General features: G+C 35.0%; 1 protein-coding gene and 1 non-coding gene across 2 annotated transcripts in view; both read left to right on the top strand.

Moving 5' to 3' along the window:
• Positions 1-19,596, top strand: part of OLA1 (Obg like ATPase 1) — a 171,345-nt gene that overhangs the window by 96,160 nt on the left and 55,589 nt on the right. Inside the window, exon 5 of the mRNA XM_012753398.2 lies at positions 14,188-14,363. Within this exon, the coding sequence (XP_012608852.2) occupies positions 14,188-14,363 (176 nt within the window). The remainder of the gene's footprint in view (positions 1-14,187; positions 14,364-19,596) is intronic.
• On the top strand, positions 5,718-5,779 carry LOC142872413 (U7 small nuclear RNA). The gene has a single exon (XR_012920675.1). It is a non-coding gene; the product is annotated as a U7 small nuclear RNA (small nuclear RNA).

The raw sequence follows: 19,596 nt of genomic DNA, 5'->3' as shown, positions 1-19,596 counted from the left end.
CAAGATGACAAGAACACTTCTCTGAAAATCTCCATTAGAATTTTATGATCTGAGAGATGAAATTTCAACTCCTCCACTGAGTGTTAGAACCTTTCTGTCAATTATATCTACACATTTGAACCTTTGGTAACATCTTTTGGTTGTTGTATAGCACAACCTTTATCTTTTAGTATGTATTAGTGTGTCTCAGCTGTGGGTTGGCAATGTCTGGAGACATTTTTGATCTTCATGGCTGGGGTGTTTGTGTACGTGTGTGTTATTGGCATCTAGTTTATAGAGACCAAGGATGCTGTTAAATACCCTACAATGCACAGGTCAGCCCCCCACAACAAAGAAGATCTGTCCCAAAATATAGTGTCAAGGTTCAGAAACCCTGGTATATACTTTGTCTTTAGCTTTTCATTTATAAATATAGCTAATATATTTTGAGTGCCTGCTATGTGCCAGGCATCATCCTAAGTTATTTACATTTATTATTACTTTTAATCTTTAGAACAATCTTATGAGGTAGGTATTGTTATTATCTATGTTTCACAGAGAAGGAAACTAAGGCACAGAGAAATTAATTACAGAACTAATCAGATAGTCTGAAATCGAGATTGGAATCCAGACATTCTGATTCCAGAGTCTGCACCCTAATCAAGTTTGTTATACTTCTGTCTTGGTGGAATGTCTTCTTTACTCTCTGCTTCCCTTAGCTATTGTCTGTTCCTGAAAGGCCTCATTCATCTGTATTCTAGCTTTCCCTTCTTAATCCTGATTCATGCTGATCAATCCTTCCCTCTCTCTCTCTTTCCCCCCTCTCCATTTATTGGTCTCAGTTATAGTATATAGGTATGCTTTTCCTCTTCTTAATTTAATTTATATGTTTTACAAATTGTTTGTATTTACCAAAATATGTAATCCAGTGTGACACACCAAAGAAGTCTTCAGAAAATAATTAAGTGAATATCCATCACTAATAGCTAAGCAATTCTAGGATGAAGAGATAAAACACAAGAAACTTTTTGTGTCTGTTATTGCAGTCTATAGTTTGCCATGTTTTATGCTTTGCTTCTCTGGTGATTTTTGTGATCGATATGCGTAGCACTGGTTTCTTTGAAATGCTTGCTAAATATCTTATTGTGTGTTGTGAAATTGATCCTTTGCTTTTGTGCTGTATGTTTAGCTTCATCTGAAATCTGTAGTTCCCTTCTAACAGTTTTTCATTCAGAGTGCTTGAGGCATTCATTCATTCATTGATTCCTTTATTCATTGCTTCATCTTATACCCAATTGTGTATCAGCTTTGACCAAGGCAAACTAGAACTAGAAAGATGTTTAAGACATAATCCCTGAGTTTAGGTAACTAGGAATAGAATCACATATTCTAATACTAGATGTACATGCTACAGGTTGTATGAATAGAATGGACAGATTATTGTAGCAGTTCAAATAGAGGATACGGTTAGAGAAGCCCTTGACAAGGAGATGTCATTTCAGTGACATTTAATTAAGGCCATGAAAGATGTGTAACTTTTTTTGAGAGGTAGAAGTGGGGAGGAAGACTGTGCCAAGCAGAGAGATGAGTAGGAACATGGAAGATGAAAAATGAAAGCATTGAAAGTAGCTCAGTTTGATTTAAAGTGGGGTACTGTGAGCACCAGCATTAGAAGGGTTAAATCTCTGATTTGCTGTTTAGTTTATTTCTTGAATAATGGAAGGTTCATATGACCCCCTTTATTCATTACTTACAGTACTAGTAATAAAGACAGAATTCTAGTTTTTCTTAATTTCTCTCTGCTTTTTTTTTTCCTCTCCTTACAATATCACCCCTTGGAAGGGCATAAAAATAGATTTTCTCAGAAGCCATATTTAGGGTAATATATTTAACCATCAGTTTAACTGTACTTTATTCCAAACAAGTCTCCTCAAGTCTTCTGTGACTCAAGTATAGTAGGGATCTCTTAGACCTGAATTCCTCTGGAATTGCCTTGTAGATGAGGGGAAACTTTAAGCTGTGCATTTTAAGGATGGACATAGTTTGTAATAGAAAGAAAAGATATTTATCTTGAAGCCCAAGAAAGAGAATGAGTAAAAATACAGTGACTGTTAAATATGAGGAACTTTCAGTGTTTAATGAGTCAGTGCAAGAGTTTGACTTGAGCTGAGGATTTGTGAAGAGTGTTGGTGGTGGGAAGGTCGGAAGGGTGGGGCGAGCCCTGTTTATAGAGGGCTTTGTCTACCGACAGAAGGCTAAATGATGTTTTAGACGTTAGAAAATTAATGAGATGGATATTGGCAAGAGTAAATACAACTAAAACAGCTAGCTCAACATTGGAAGTAGGGTAGGATCTCAATATTTATTCAAAATATAATTGATTAATTTTGGTTTTTATACCTTTAAATATCTAGTAATAGGGAATAAGAAGTGGAAATCTTATTGAAAGATGAATGCTAGTTCTCATTAAGATACTTCTTTTCTGTCTTCTTTGCAAAGGTTGATACATTGCAGCAACTAAAAATGTAAAACCCTTGAGCAATTGAATATAATTAAGTACAGGTCTTGACTCTGGGTTATAATTCATAACTTTTAAGTGACTTTAAGGATTCTTTAATGGTACAGATGTCTAATTGTCTACAGTATAAGTACAGCACCAGTAACTACTAGGCAGAATTTTCTAGTGTTCTGTACATTTAAAACAGTTATGTTATACAATACTGTAATGTGTTGCTTCTTGTCCAGTAAGCGAAGTCAGTCATAACCAAAGGCTTTTTTGCTTGCTACTATGCTAATATAAACTTTAGTTTTAATGTTTTTCATGTCTTCCTACCTGCTTTTTTTCTCTATGTATATCTTATCATTCCTATTCAATGTCTGTTTTTTATTCACTGCTTAAAAGTATATTATTTTTAATTTAAATGAACCCTTAAAGTTAGGAGAAAATAATTAACTAAAACTTTTAAAGTTTCTCAGAACCTGACTGATTTTATTATTCTCTCTCATGCTAAGTATTTATTTGTCTCAAGATTTGGAATTATTTTTACTTGCAGCATTACTTGATTGCTTCCATATGTTTACCTTATGCAAAAGCCCTATGTGATTCATTTATAATTTCTTTAATATGTCAGAGAGATGGTAGTTTTATTCCTCTTGGCCAAGATTTAGTTTTAGAGCCTTTCTCTGTAATGAGAGAGGACAGGAAAGAGAAGCAAAGCAAAAGCAAATTCTTCTGTGTACCTGTATTTCTGTTTCCTATTCTGTTATTAAATAATTAGCCTGTAGCATAGACTGGGTTATTTTAAGGCCTTTGCTATATCTCAAATAATAGATTTTTGCCTGGAAAACAAATTTTAAAGACTTTGAAGACTACTTTTGGTTGATTTGTTACTGAAAGTATATATTACTTACCAACTCCAGTTATACTCTTCCATTTATGCTTTTGCATTAACTAATTAACAATTTACATTACTAGACCAAGTATTTCTATTTTTATATGTTTACAAAATATTTTGTTTCTTCAAAGATCTATAAATATATCTATTTAAAGTAATTAAAATTTGGTCGATACAACCCCTTTTTGTTTACTCCAAATTCTGAAGGCTAGAGACTTAAATCTACATCCATTTTAGTGGAATTTTGTTAGCAGAATAATTTATTAGTTCTTGTATGTGTTCTAAAATTTGCCTTGGACCCTGATATTACTAGGCGAATTGATTTTTGAAGAAAATATAATAAATTGAGATGCCTTTCTCCCACTCGATGTAAGGAAAGTGGTTAAAACCACACATCTTATTTAATGCAGAGATAAATATTACAAGCTCAAGCTTTAGGTCCAGCTATGAAGTAGATTCTGGTTTTGTCCAGATTGTTTTTGTTGCAAGATGAGAAGAACCTTTATCTAGATTAAGACTAGAATTTTAAGGTGTACCTATAAACCAGGATTTAAAATACTAAATCAGAGCCTATTTGAAGTGTGCTGCTGCACCTCCCCCCAATGCAGTAAAGAATTTTTGTCATGTCATACGTGGAAAATAAATAGGAACTTACATTTTCTAGTGTTTATGATTAAAGCTATAGATGTTAAGTGAATTGTCAATGCAAGTTTAATTCTCTCCCTTCACTGTAAATACTAATGAGCCAGAGAATTACAAGGAAGTTGGGAACCAGAGTGCTGACATAAGATAGGAATTTACTTTGAAAAATGGATAAGAAATTTGGAAAGAGAAAAGATTTTTTTGAGCAGGATGTTTTTATCTTGATTTCTAATATTGTATTTAATAAATTTTCTTCTTTTACTGGTTTAGGAATGTGGTCTCTAACCTCTTAGTGATTTTGGTAGGACTATAGATTAGAATATAGCCATTCAAACATTTGCTGTTTACTACATAGGACAAACTACAAAACATTGTGAAATAATGTAGTATATAGGATATTTTAGTGCTATCATTTAATACAACCATATATTTGTATAAGAATTTTATTTCTCTTTTTCTAGAGTTTATACTTTGGTTATCTAGTTGACATCATTTTCTTTAGTTGAGTTTCACTGTTCATTCTGTTTTCATATTTCCCATCAGTATCCTAATGCAGTTCTTCTCATCATATTTGGAATTCTCTTTTAGCTGGTTCCTTACTTCTGTTTAGTCTTTCTAAAATGCTGCTTTCCATTTGTTACTCATTAACATAAGAACTATTGTGGGCTTCCTATTGACTAGGAGATGAGCTCCAGACTTACCCTGATATTTGGACTTCCCTATCCTCCACCTTTACCTAATGTAATAAATTTTTATCATTTACTACTCTTCAATACAGTTTTCTTACTATGGGCAGCCCTCTAGTAAGCTTTGTTCATTTCAACCTTTATTTTTTATCTGATGCTTTTCCCTGTTACTTCTCATGTCTTTCTTCATCTTCTTTACCTATCCTCGGGATTTGTTTCCCAACCAGCTTGTCCAGGTGTTGACACCAAGATGCTATTATTTTGATTTTTATTTTTAATTCTCACAGATTTAGCACATTGTTATATAGATAAGGAAGCTTTTCTTCATTTGGGAAACTTACATTTAGCAAGGCACGTTGTCGTTTGCATATGTATTAATGGGGTAGCAGTTTATGTATTGGTTTATATACCAAGGAGTTGTTTATCTCTGTATTGTATAGTGATAGAGGATACAAAAAGCATATGTCAAATATGTCCATACCTTCTTGACTCTTTTGACCACATACCCTCTTATTCCCAAGAAAACTGTAGACATACTATTTGGAATATCAAGATATCTTATTTCATTTTCTGTCTCCATAATTGAACACATGAGAATGAGTAATATATAAGGAAAAGAAATTCATTTCTTACAGTTCTGGGGGCTGGGAACTTCAAAGTCAAGGGGTAGCATTTGATGAGGGACTTCTCTCTAGTGGAGACTCTCTGCAGTTCCAAAGCAGTGCAGGGCATCACATGGCGAGGGGGCTCATGAGAGATGGCCAAACCGACTTTTTATAAGACCTATTCTTGTGGCAACTAGCCCACTCCCTCAATAAACCATTAATCCATTTATCTATGAATGGATTAATCCACCCTAATGACAGAGTCCTCATGACCCAATCACCTCCCAAAGATTTCACCTTTCAACACTGCTGCATTGAGGATCAAGTTACTAAAACATGAACTTTTGGGGGACACATTTAACTCATAGCACAAGGTTTCTGTGACAGTTGGTTTATAAAGTATTGCTGTGTAGTGTTACACTTGTTTTAGAATTTGTCTAGCAGGTTTTCCAGTCTTCACTGGAAGATCCCTCCAAAAATTAAAAAGAAAGTAAAGTATTTCTGTGAAGCCTGTACTCTTCAGTACATCATGTGTTTTAAAATCTACATCTGTCCAGGGGTGCTTTGCTTCTGAATACTGAATACAACTCAAGTTTAAGGATTAATACAGCAAAGCAGTTTACTGAAGTCCTGAATTTCTAAAGTATATTTTTATTTCTGAAGTCCTTCACAGTTAGATTTAGCATCCTAAACAGAGTACAGATTTATCCTTCTTACTCAAATCTTTATGAAATAAGACAAGCTTTGAGTGAATGAGTAAATTGATCAATCTTCACTCCATTTATAATCATTAAAAAGAGCCAACTCATCATTTCTGCCACATCATACCAAGAAATAAATATGCAGAATATCTAATACCATGTGAATATCCAAATGTATCTCACCAAGTAAATATTTATGTGTTTTGACTGGACCTCGGTAAGGGAGGTGGTACGCAAATTAGAAAAGCCACAATTTTAGTGTAAGCATTGACATTTTGCATTTATTCACTTAGTGAATTGATTTTACATTAGAAATGATTTTTATAACTAACTAAAAAGATATCTTTGGTTCATTTTATTTGAACCAGGGCTATGAGGCCTGTATCAGCCTGATACCAACACCAAACAATAAAAAAGAAAACTGTAGGCCAATATCTCTGATGAACATATTTGAACCAGGGGAGTTCTGAGTTGAAGAGTCTGTTACTGAGAGTGTAATAGAGTGTTAAGAGAAGAAGGCTAAGAGAGGCATCAACAATTATAGGGAAGTTACAGCAAGAAAAGGAATGACCTGAGAAAATAGAAGGAAATCAAGAGAATGCAGGTAGAAACATGAAAGAGACAATTTCAATGCTCTGACATTAGTTGCTACTGAGTGGTCATTCAAGATTCTGCTATAACATCATGAAGATAAATCAGTGATGTCTTTTCTAAGATCAATTTCTGGTAGTTTGGTGGAGGCAAATGTTAGACTGCAGTGGATTGAGTTATAAATAAGAGGTAAAGAAGTGGGGAGAGCAGGTACAGACAGCTCTTTCAAAAAGTTTAGCTCTGAACTGGAGGAAAAAAAGCAATAGCTGGAGTGGGAATTAATGTCCAGGGTGACTGCCATGATTCATTTAATGTGGAACCTTAAGCCTACTTAAATGTTGTTGGAAAAAACGTTAGTGGAAATGGAGGTGATGCAAAACAGAGGCATAATAGATTGAGGTCTTAGAAAATGGAAGAAACAATCTGTGGAGCAAACTTCCTTGGGAGGGATAGGTTCCAGAACAGAGATGGGAGAGATACTGACTAGAAGTAGTAGAAGGTACTGTTTTCCATTTTATTGCTGGGGAGAAGAAAAGATTGGGTAAAAATCAAAAAGGGGGTTTGGTTCTCCAAAGATGCCATGTATTTTCACTGTGAGGCAAGAAAGGTTAGGTCATCTGCCAGGTAGCAAAGGAGAATGCAAAAGGATTGGAAATGTAAAGGAAGTCAAGAAGGTTTGAAAAGAGTGCTTTGTTGTGAAAGGAAACATTGTAGGATTGCTGGGTAAGAAATCTTTGTGATGGGATCCAATTTAAGTCTATTATGGTTAATTTTCTTATATAACCAATAGTTTTAAAAAATGAGGGTTTACTATAGTTAATATTATTTTCCGTCATCAATTTATATATATGGGAATAATTAGGCATAAAATAAATTTTATGGTAATAATGGTTTTCTCCTTGTGGCTAATCACTGAAAAACCAAACTTTTCACTAAAATTTGTGCATATTTTTCTGCAGATTAGCTTACTTTTGTTTTTAAAATGACTTTTTAAAAAAAAAGAATGACTTTTTTTGTAAAAACAATGCATGTTTATTATGAAAAGTTTAAGTGAGACAAAACTGATAGTTTTTAAAAATAACTTAATAGCTCAATGGCCAGAAATTATTTTCATTGACATTTGGTGTCATAAGAGAGAAACAATTTTAAATAAATGTGATCATGTAGTGTATAGGTTATTTTAAATAGAATACTAAATTTTATTTTGAGTTTGAAATAAAAAGAACTAAAGTAGTGCAGAAGAAATTACTGAACTTCAGATTTTTTTTTTACAAAAGATATGTTCTTAAATGATCCTGCTAGAGTTAAGAAAAAGCATTGTAAAAACACTAAAAGGGCCAAGCACGGTGGCTCACACTGGTAATCCCAGTACTTTGGGAGGGTGAGGTGGGAGGATCCCTTGAGTCCAGGAGTTTGAGACCAGCCTGAGCAGCATACTGAGACCTCACTTCTACAAAAAAATTAAAAAATTAAACAGGTATAGTGGTGCGCACCTGTGGCACCATCTACTTGGGAAGCAAAAGCAGGAGGATCTCTCTAGCCCAGGCGTTTGATTCTGCAGTAAGCTATGATTGTGCCACTGCACTCAAGCCAGGGTGACAGAGGAGACCCTATCTCTTAAAAACAAACAAACAAACAAACAAACTCCAAACACTAAAAGGTTAGAGCAATTATTTTTTAATTACATGTTTCATCTTTATATAGCATCTATTGATTCCATACTATGGACGGTGAGAAAATGAGTATATTTATGTTTTTACCTCACCTCTACCTATCTCCCAGGTTTTATGTTATTACCCTTGACCCTTGAACAACATGGTTTGAACTTCATTGGTCCACTTATATACTGCTTTTTTTTTTTTTTTTTTTTTTTTAGCCAAATGCAGATTGAAAACACAGTGTTTAATGTTGAAACCTGTGTACATAGAGGCTTAACTTTTCCTATAAACCTTCCACAGGGCCGACTAGGGGACTTGAGTATACCAGTGTGGGCTGGAACCAATGCCCTGCATGTATAGAGAGATGACTGTATTTTTAACTTTTCATAGTTTATAATCTACATGTTCTGCTTTATTAATGTAATTCCTATGGTTATTTAGACTTAATTATATAGAAAGTATATAAAGTGCACAGTCTGTTCACCATTATTCTCTATTCCTGACAAGGAAAAACTGCTTGGTTGGATATAAAATTCTTGAGACACTTTTTCTTTCCTTATAACTCTGAAGACACTGCTTCATTGTCTTTAGGCATAGAGTTACCTTGGAGAATTCTGTAGCCGTTTGCGTGACTTGATATTAATGCTTGTATGAACATAGTTTTCTTCTTTTGTTCTTGGTACTATGTATGGTGTTGCTGATTCTGTATCAGTTGGTTGATCAACCTGTAATTGTTCAAGTATAATTTTTGTTTTAGCGTTTATGCCAGTTCACTTGAAATGTGAACCTTTGAAAGTGGCTATGATTTCTTTATGTCTAATAGGATCCTTTTCACAGACTGAGAAATCTTAGGATATTTTACTTTATATAATTAGTCCACTTATAGAGAGAGGAATGTTCTCAAAATTTGATGAATTTAGAAATGCTGAAATCTCGCTCTTTTGGACTCTTGAGTTATAAGAAATGAGTGGATAGGTCCATGTTTACATCCTTGAGTTATAGTTTTATTATCTCTGATACATGGAAGATATAGACAGTATAGAAAAGAATTAGCTAGAAAAGTATTCTCAAAGAACCACCTTTTTGCCAAAGACAATAGTTTTCTGTGTTTATCCATCTTTACCTCCAAACAGCACCTGACAGTTGCATATGCCTTCCTTCTTGAAACATTTTCTTTCCCTCATTCCTATAAATGCATACTGCTAGTTTTTCTGACTTTACTTGTCACTCCTTCTTAATCTCTTTTGCCATATCCTTCTCCTCCATCAGACATCTGAATGTTGGAGTACTCTGTCTAGGTGACATCATCCAAACCCATAACTTTAAACACATTTGATAACTTTCAGTTATGTATCTTTAGTCATGACCTTACAGTCTATATCTATTCCGTCTCGAAAATATATTTCCAGTACAAACACCACTTCTCATCTTCTCTACAATCTTATTTCGGGTTACCACTTATCTGGTTATCTTTCATTGGCATCTCTACAACCACCTCCTAGCTTGGTCTTCTGCAGTCACTCTTACTTCTCCTCCCTTTTAATAGACTTTAAAAGTCTATTCTTTTTAAAGTAGCTGAAGTGGCCTCTTTAAATCATAAATCATATCTTACCACCATACCTTCCCTTTATATAAAACTCTCCAGTCAATGGCTTCCCATTACAGCTAGAATAAAATCCAGACTCTCATGGCTTACAGATTTGTGTGAACTACTTTACCTTTCTACCTTAAACTCTATATACCATCTTCTACTGTGGTTCACCTATAATGACTATATTTCTATTTCTAAAACACTTCAAGCTTGTTCCTATTTTAGGGCTTTTATATTTCTTAGAACCTTCTTCCCTCAGATCTTCATATTACTTCCTCATTCTGGTCTCAGCTCAAATGTCATCTCAGAGAAGTCTTCCTCTCCTGTCCTATCTAGCCCTAGTTTATACAGAATTGTACCAAAAATAAAATTTTTGGCCGGGCGCGGTGGCTCACGCCTGTAATCCTAGCTCTCTGGGAGGCCGAGGCGGGCGGATTGCTCGAGGTCAGGAGTTCGAAACCAGCCTGAGCAAGAGCGAGACCCCGTCGCTACTATAAATAGAAAGAAACTAATTGGCCAACTAATACATATAGAAAAAATTAGCCGGGTATGGTGGTGCATACCTGTAGTCCCAGCTACTTGGGAGGCTGAGACAGAAGGATCGCTTGAGCCCAGGAGTTTGAGGTTGCTGTGAGCTAGGCTGACGCCACGGCACTCACTCTAGCCTGGGCAACAAAGCGAGACTCTGTCTCAAAAAAAAAAAAATAAAATAAAATAAAATTTTAAAAAATCAGATCATATCCCACCACTATCAAAATGACTATAGTTAATATTTTCAGACATTTCTCTTGATAGAAGTGATTTAACCAAAAAATATGGTTATTTTATACATGTTGATCTAAATTTAATACTTGATACATAATAACTCACGTTTTGTTTTTTTTGTTTTTTTTTTTTTTTTGAGACAGAGTCTCACTTTGTTGCCCCAGGTTAGAGTGAGTGCCGTGGCGTCAGCCTGGCTCACAGCAACCTCAATCTCCTGGGCTCAGCGATCCTACTGCCTCAGCCTCCCGAGTAGCTGGGACTACAGGCATGCGCCACCATGCCTGGCTAATTTTTTTTTGTATATATATTTTTTAGTTGGTCAATTAATTTCTTTCTATTTTTGGTAGAGACGGGGTCTCGCTCAGGCTGGTTTCGAACTCCTGACCTTGAGCAATCCGCCCGCCTCGGCCTCCCAAAGTGCTAGGATTACAGGCGTGAGCCACCGCGCCCGGCCCATAACTCACATTTTGGATAAAACTTATTTAAACAGGAAACCATAGTTTTATTAATCCTTTTACTCTTTGGAAGCTCTGAGGATAAGACCTGCTCTGTTGATAAAAAGATAAATTTATAAATGTTAAGCATTAAAGGCCAAAAGCGTCAAACTGAAACTTTTCTCCCTAACATAGAAGGATTGAAAGAGAATCGAAATGGAAGCAACTTTCTCATCAAGTGATTCAGTATAATGTAGTATAGTCTTTGTCTTCTAAACTTACCAGTGTACTAAAACTAAACATTGTTTTGGTTAATGTGAAGTTGAAATAACTTTGGCCATGGACTAGAGTAAAAATGTGCTAGTGAGCTAGTACTAGTGAATTAATAAGAATTTCGGGGGGGGGGGGAAGCCTATAAACTCTCATAGTTTATTTTAACCTTTTCCAAGTGCATTGAGTAACATGAAACTGTATTACTCAAAATTAATGTTTTGAGTATATTGCTGTGGAATTCTGCTAAATTTCTAATTCCTACATCATAAAAAAATAGCATATGCCCTAATTACTGTAAGAGTTCTGTGTGTTAGGCTCTGTGCTAAGCACTTTATGTACACTATCTGATTTAATTGTAGCCATTCTCTGAGAGGTGGAAGTATTTTCATTTTAAAGATGTGAGGACAGGATTCATAGAGGTTAGGTAATTCGTCTAAGATTCTATGACTAGTAAGACTGTCTTACTTAAAAGGTTATATTATTAAGCACTAAATCTTGTATACTAAAAAAGACAAAATGTGAAGGAATGCTATAACATAAGTGTATAGTGAGTTCGGTTGACCCAGGAGCATGTCTTTGGAAAATAAACTCTAAATTTTTAGCCCTAAGAAATGGGAAGTTGCCCAAATGTCCACCAAATTGTGTGGAAGCTTTTATTTTACAGCTATTCTTGGGCCCTATTTTATCACAAGGGTATTCATTTTACAGGATAGCTTTAATGTTCCCTTCACTTAAACATTTCCAAATATTAAAATAAAAATTACTTTCAAAAATAGATTTAAATTCTTTTCATAATATGTTACCACCTCACAATACAAATAAATATAGTGATATTGCTAACCTTAGGATGTGGGAACAACGGTGCATCCAGACATGTGTAGGGTCTGCGGTTTGAGTCTTTTTCTTACAGTAGGAGGATTGGATTCATGATGATACAGTCATAACTCCTTTCCTAGGTTAGCCCTTGGCAGAGTCTAGGCAAGGTGCAGTCGATTACAGAAGATAATTTGAAGGTTATAAGATAGACAGGTGAATCCCTACCCCCACATCCCACTCCTACCACCTTCATCCTTTATTCTGGGTTTTTTGTTTGGATTAGTTTAGGTCATCAGAGAGCTTTGTTTTCTTTGCTTTCAGAAGAATTGCAATTACTAAGTTCCTTTCTGCTGTCCACTTGTTTAAAATTGAGGGTTATAATTAAGAAATTGCCATTTAAAACCTGTAATACATTTACTGTAGGGATGTTGTTAAGGACATCACTATAGTTAGTCATTGGCCCCTATATAGAGACAGCTGCATGGGATATTTTTCCATCTGAGTGTTATAGGAAGCTTAGTTACTTCTATAACTGACCATGTTACTTGTGTTGCTTTGACTGCCAGGAAGCTAACTTCTATTTTTATTTTCATATTTTACTGTGCCACTTGTGTAAAATGTCTTAAATCTTGATGAGAGTAAATAGTATTGTGTTTCCAGGGTGACTTATTTTATACTTTCAAAGATTCAGAAAATTTACCTAAACCACTGTCTGTGTATTGTGTTTATTAGTAAAATGTAAGGTAGGTCCTCTTTTTTTGCTAATTTTGTTTATACGAATTTGACATTATATAATACAATATCATTTGTATGGCAACAATACTGAAATATTATTTTAAATACTTACATTGTAATTGTAATACGTACTTAAGGTTTTATTATTATTACTAAATAATCCATGTTAAAATACAGTTTAATTATTTTTAATTCTGAGAAATTATATTTAAAAACTCTTTGTAACTTATAATAAGAATATCTTGGTCTTTGGTATCTACGAATGAGCTATACTTACTGTTTCTCTTACCAAATTCAATCAAACTGTCTCATGATTTCTATGATACCTCTGTCTAAAATAATTGATACTTTATGTTTGAAAACATCTCATTTTGAGACTATAATCTAATTGGTAATTTTAATGAAATTAATTTATTTATAAATGTATTTATTGTTTTGTGGGTATATCGTTGCTTTCTGTTTATGATATTTCTTAGTATTGTTCATTTTTTTGTGATACTGTTCTTTATATGGTAATTTGAGTAAATCCCAGTTGAATTATGTTGCCACATTATGTCTTCAAAAGGGCATAAAGTCAGTACACATGCTTCAGTAATATCTGGTTGTTTTACCCTTATGTTTCCAGTTGGCAATTTGAAATTATGGCTTCAACTGCACTTTAAATATGTGATAATAGCATGTGTTTCTAATAAGGGCCAGCACCATTTTGTTCAGATAGTGTGAATGGTTGTCACTCATATATGACAAATGCACCTTCATCTGCTTCTTTGATAGCCCCCTAAAAACCATACCCTCAAATCAGGCCGATGAAATTAGCTGCTGTGTAAATTGTGTGTCTGAGTGGTTCATTATCTAATCACCGTCAGAACCACAGTGATAAAGTAGATTGAAGCAGGGAAGAGGTCTGCCAGATGATTTCAGGGCCCCCCCCTCCCTAAATCTGGTTTCCCTTGGAAACCCTAATAGTGCAGTTTAGAACTTCAGGCCTTTCTTGCCTGGAATTCAGTGTCTTTTAATGTACCAAATTTGAAAATACCAGTAGTTCTGGAACGTAATTTTCTTTTTGTAAAGACCGTAATTGTATTTATTTTGATTAATTTTTGAAATGTTGAGGCTCTCGAAGTACTGTTTTATTGCTAGTACCCTCAGTATTACTAAATGGGAAAAAAGTACTATGTCCTACTTACATAGAATTCAGAATAATTTATTCACTATAGCTATTCGTTAACTTTCTAGGAATCTTTCTCTCTTACTGTAATTATAATGACTATCTGTATCATTTGTTTATTGAATTGCTTTCTTTTAATTCATTTTAGGTGCTTTTGAAGATGATGATATCACGCATGTTGAAGGAAGTGTAGATCCTATTCGAGATATAGAAATAATACATGAAGAGCTTCAGCTTAAAGATGAGGAAATGGTTGGGCCCATTATAGATAAACTAGAAAAGGTGGCTGTGAGAGGAGGAGATAAAAAACTGAAACCTGAATATGTAAGTAAAAATTTACAGCTTCTTTAGATACTTGAGAGTTTATTTTTATTTTTTTGATTAAAAAGTTTTAAAATAAAGCACATAAAATATCTAATATTGTTAATGGAATTTTAGAATCCAAGGGTTATTTCTGTTAAAAAAAATTATTGAGAAACTATTTTATTTTTAGGCAACCAAGAGTCGCCTAAATGGTGATAGGCTATTTAGGGTGTTCTTAGCAAGCTATAGTTTGCAATAACGTTGAATGTTTATATGGTTACTATGTAGACTTCAAGTTCTAGTGTTAATGAAGTATGGTTTTATGATGAAAAACTGACTGGATTTAGAAAAATGACTGAATATATGAGTTTCATGGATTTGAAGAAGTGAATTATACAAAGAATTGGTCTTCCTTCGGGGTTGAATAAGTGAATGCGCTCTTAAAGTAGACAGATCATCTTAATCTTTTATGGAATGAAAACATACATCATTGTTCTTAATATTCAAATGTGTTTCTATCACATTATTAGTGAATAATTATTTGTAAGATTGTAGTAAATGTTCCAAAATCAATTTTGAAGCTTTTGGTTTAAGGATGATTAAATTGTCTTTTATATTAAAAGACAGTGCCTTAACTATACATTTTCTCATTTATTAACATATTCATAAACTGTTCTTGGTTTTTATATATCTTTGTCATAGGAAAGATTTCTCTAATTTTTCATGTCTTAATTTTTAATACATGTGTTTATTTTTACTTTTCTTATTTTTAGAAACGTGATTGTTCCCCCTTTTCCCTTCCTCATTTATTCTTAATAAATTTGGAAAACTCTACACTATTAAGGAATCAATTACCAGGATCAACTTCTGAACTCAGGCACACTACCAATAAATTACGGTCAGGAGTGCCTGAATTTGAAACAGGGAGACCTGTGTTGTGCTACTGATTTCCTTGATGATCTGGAGCAAGCCCCAGTCACTTTACTTCTCTTATCTTCTGGGTTATTTCTATTGAAATAGAATGGAGAATGGAGAGAGATTTGTCTGAGAAAATTGCACAAAGTTTAGGGTGGTGGTGGGGATTGAAAGTATGGGTATAATGAATATTCCTTTTGGAAAAGGGGAAAAAAATATGAGGAGGATGTTTGGATTGTAAGTAATTCATTTGCCCCAAACTACGTGGTTACTGATGAGAATAAACTCTTATAGTGTCAGTCACCCCTTTGTTCATTGAAACTTACTGACATCCACAGGTCTTTCAGAAAGATTAAGTGACTTAAATTTCTCAGTCTTACTTTTACTTAAATGGAAGAAATGGTCATCTCTTCTCAAATTCTTGGGCTACCATTTCCTGGCTTTTACTCTCAACGGAAACGAGAATGTTGAGTCTCGTTACTCCTTATAACAACATTTCCTTCTCATTTCTAACCATTTTCCTAAAATTCTTATACAAGAATTGAAAGCATAGTTTGGACTTGTGTTTACAGAAAAATCTAAACACCTCTCCATGTACTTTCACCTTCACTGTTGTGCTTTTCTGTATAGATAAAAACCATTGTAGTCTAATTTTCTCATTCCCCATTATTCTACATTTTTCTTTCTTCATATTAGATTCAGCTGCTTTAGAACAAATTATAGATCAGTGTTTCTTAGCCTCTTATTTCTTGTTTTCATTATCACCTCTAAGGAAAAAAATTTTTAAATTCAATTTAAATTAATTAATTAAATTCCTCCCTAGTGAGAGAAACTAAATACTAATGATTAAGATTTTGTCAGGTATGGTTGAGATTTTGAGAGCCACAAACTTTTAAATATTTAACATTTCATCTCACTACTACCCCCACCCAAACCCCAACTCTGCCAAGAACCGATTTTTGACCCTCTAGGGACAATTTCACCGCCACTGAAAATGCATACTGTAAATTATCTTGTAGCAAACCCAGTACATATAAATATAGTGAAACAAGGCTTTTCAGAAATTTTTGTTTTGGTTTGTTTTTATCAAAAACAGGATTTTGGTTATCTGTAACTCATTTTGGGGAGAATTAACATTTATAATATTGAATCTTTCAGGGCATGAACATCTTATATTAATATTTCTATTTATTGAGCCAGGCACTGTTGTATGCTTTTGAAATATGTTATCTTATTTAAACCACACATGTAATATTTCCATGTTACATTTGGGGAAGCACAAATTTCAAGAGATTTTATGAATTGCTTAAGATCTTATACTTAAATTGTAGATCAAGTTTTTCAGCCACATCATTCTGGCTGTAAAGCCAATATGGTGTTTTTTTTTTTTTTGGCAGGGGGAGGTAACATTTTCTTTATAAATTGCAAGATACAACATGCAAGAATATGCATTAACCTCATGTATAATGTGACATATAATTGTAAAACAAACAGTAGTAAAACCTCCTTAAATATCAAGAAATAAAGCATTATTATTAAATTTCCCTTACCAGTTTTAATTCTCTCAGTCCTCCCACAACTAACCACTATTCTGACAATATCCTTGCTTTTTAGTGTATACCAGTGTATGCACCACTCAAGACAATATGAATTAATTTTGCCTGATTTTGAACTTTATATAAATGGTATCATATTATATATATTTATGTGAATTTTCCACTCATTTTGTACAATTCACATTGCATTTATCTATAATTTATTTATTTTCTCATTTTATTCTACTGTTGATAAGTATTTGAATTTCTCCTATGGGTTTTTTGTTTGTTTGTTTCCCTGTTTGTTTTTTGAGACAGAGTCTCCCTCTGTCGCCCTGGATAGAATGCAGTAGCATCATCATAGCTCACTGCAACCTCAAACTCCTGGGCTTAAGTGATCCTCCTGCCTCAGCCTCCTGAGTAGCTGGGATTACAGGTGCGTGTCACTGTGCCTGGCTAATTTTTGTATTTTTAGTAGAGATGGGGTCTCACTTTTGCTGAGGCTGGTCTGGAACTTCTGGCCTCAAGCGATCCTCCCGCCTCAGCCTCCCATAGTGCTAGGATTATAGGTGTGAACCACCATGTCTAGCCCCATATATTTTTAATAGTTATGAATAGTGCTGCTATGAATATTCTTTTACATCCTAGTACACCTAAGAGTGGTATACGACGGTGGTCCTCCACCCATGTGCCTGTTAGGAACTGGGCTGCAGAGCCACCCTGCCCCATCCATGGAAAAATTGTCTTCCATGAAACTTAGGAACTGTGTGCCTCTGGCATCACTGCCTGGGCTCCCCTGCCCCTGGGAAAAAATTGTCTTCTATGGAACTGGTCCTTGGTACCAAAAAGGTTGGGCACCACTGATCAAAGGTATATGTCTAGAAGTTAATAGTGTATGTATATCTTCAACTTTACTGCATAAACACTGTTGTCTTGCTGTGTGAAGAGTTTATCCTCTTGTCAACACTTGGTATTGTCAGATTTTTTCATTTTTGCCATTTGATAGCTGTGTAATGTTGTTTATTTGTGGTTCTAATTTGTAGTCCCCTAACTATATAAGGTTGAATACCTTTTAAAAAATATTTATTGGCCCTTTGGGATTTTATCTTTTGGGAAGTGCCTGTTTTAATTCTTTTGCTCATTTTCATCTGGATTAGAGCCTTTCTTTTACTAGTCTTTTGTTGTAAATGCATTGCAAATATCTTCTACTCTGTGGCTATTTTTTCCCTTCTTGTGGTATCTTTTGATGAATAGGTCTTAAATTTAAGGTTAGCGTTTTTTGTGTCTTGTTTAAGAAAACTTTCCTGGCCGGGCGTGGTAGCTCACGCCTGTAATCCTAGCTCTCTGGGAGGCTGAGGTGGGCGGATTGCTCGAGGTCAGGAGTTCGAAACCAGCCTGAGCAAGAGCAAGACCCCGTCTCTACTATAAATAGAAAGAAATTAATTGGCCAACTAATACATATAGAAAAAATCAGCCAGGCATGGTGGTGCATGCCTGTAGTCCCAGCTACTTGGGAGGCTGAGGCAGGAGGATTGCTTGAGCCCAGGAGTTTGAGGTTGCTGTGAGCTAGGCTGACGCCACGGCACTCACTCTAGCCTGGACAACAAAGCAAGACTCTGTCTCAAAAGAAAAAAGAGAAAACTTTCCTACCTTAAAGTCATCAAGGTGATCTCCTATCTTGTCATCTAAAAACATTATTGTTTTACATTTCACATTTAAGTTATTAACCCGCCTAGAACTGATTGTTTTATAAATGGTATTGAGGTAGGCATCCAATTTGATTGGGGGGGGGGGTGTTATGGAAAGCCTGTTGTTCTAGCACCATTTGTTAAAAAGGCTGTCCTTTCCTTACTCCAAAGAAGTGCCCTCTCTGTAATAAATCAAAGAGCTGTGGCATCTTAGCTCTTTCCTGAGGATTGGCAATGATCCCAGGTAAAAGTAGCCAAAAGCAACAGTGGGGTCTCAACCCTGTTGAGAGGTGAAGATAGGAGGGGCAGCGTGGAATGAGTGGTTGTTATCCCACAGAGTCTCTGGCCTCAGGTCTGTCTCTCACTTCATTCTATACTTTCCTCATTCCCTGATAATCCTCAATCTCTAATCTAGTTCAGGGACACTTAAAGTGTGGTTCACAAACCAGCAGCATCACCATCACTTAGGAGTTTGTTAGAAATGCAAATGTTAGATCTACTAAGTCAGAATCTCTAGGGATGTGTTTTAACAAGTCTTTAAGTGATGCTAAAGCTTGAAGGCCACTGCTGTAGAGCAGCCAACCACCCTGAGGGTAGAAGTGGCTTAGGCCTCCCTACTCTAAACCTCCTTCTTGATCTGGTAATGCCTCATTATCTTATTAGATCGTTGATACTTTTTTCTTTCTTTTTTTTGAGATAGAGTCTTACTCTGTTGCCCTGGATAGAGTGCAGTTGTGTAATCATGCTCACTGCAACCTCAAACTCCTGGGCTCAAGCAATCCCCCTGCCTCAGCCTCCGAAGTAGCTAGGAATACAGGTATATATCACAATGCCCAGCTAATTTTTTCTGTTTTTAGTAGAGATGGGGTCTCATTCTTGCTCAGGCTGGTTTCAAACTCCTGAGCTCAAATGATCCTCTCACCTCAGCCTCCCAAAATGCTAGGGTTACAGGCATGAGCCACTGTGGCCAGCCTTAAGTCATATTACTTAAGAAACAAATTTTGTAAGGTTATAACTGCCATAGACAGTGATTCCTTTCATGGATATAGGCAAAGTAAATCGAAAACCTTCTGAAAAGGATTCGACATGTAGGTGACTTTATGAACATATGTGATT

Source organism: Microcebus murinus, chromosome 8 (genome assembly GCF_040939455.1).
Source record: "Microcebus murinus isolate Inina chromosome 8, M.murinus_Inina_mat1.0, whole genome shotgun sequence".
Taxonomy (NCBI): Eukaryota; Metazoa; Chordata; class Mammalia; order Primates; family Cheirogaleidae; genus Microcebus; species Microcebus murinus.
The sequence above is the reverse complement of the archived record's forward strand: the minus strand, read 5'-3'. Positions and strand labels throughout refer to the sequence as shown.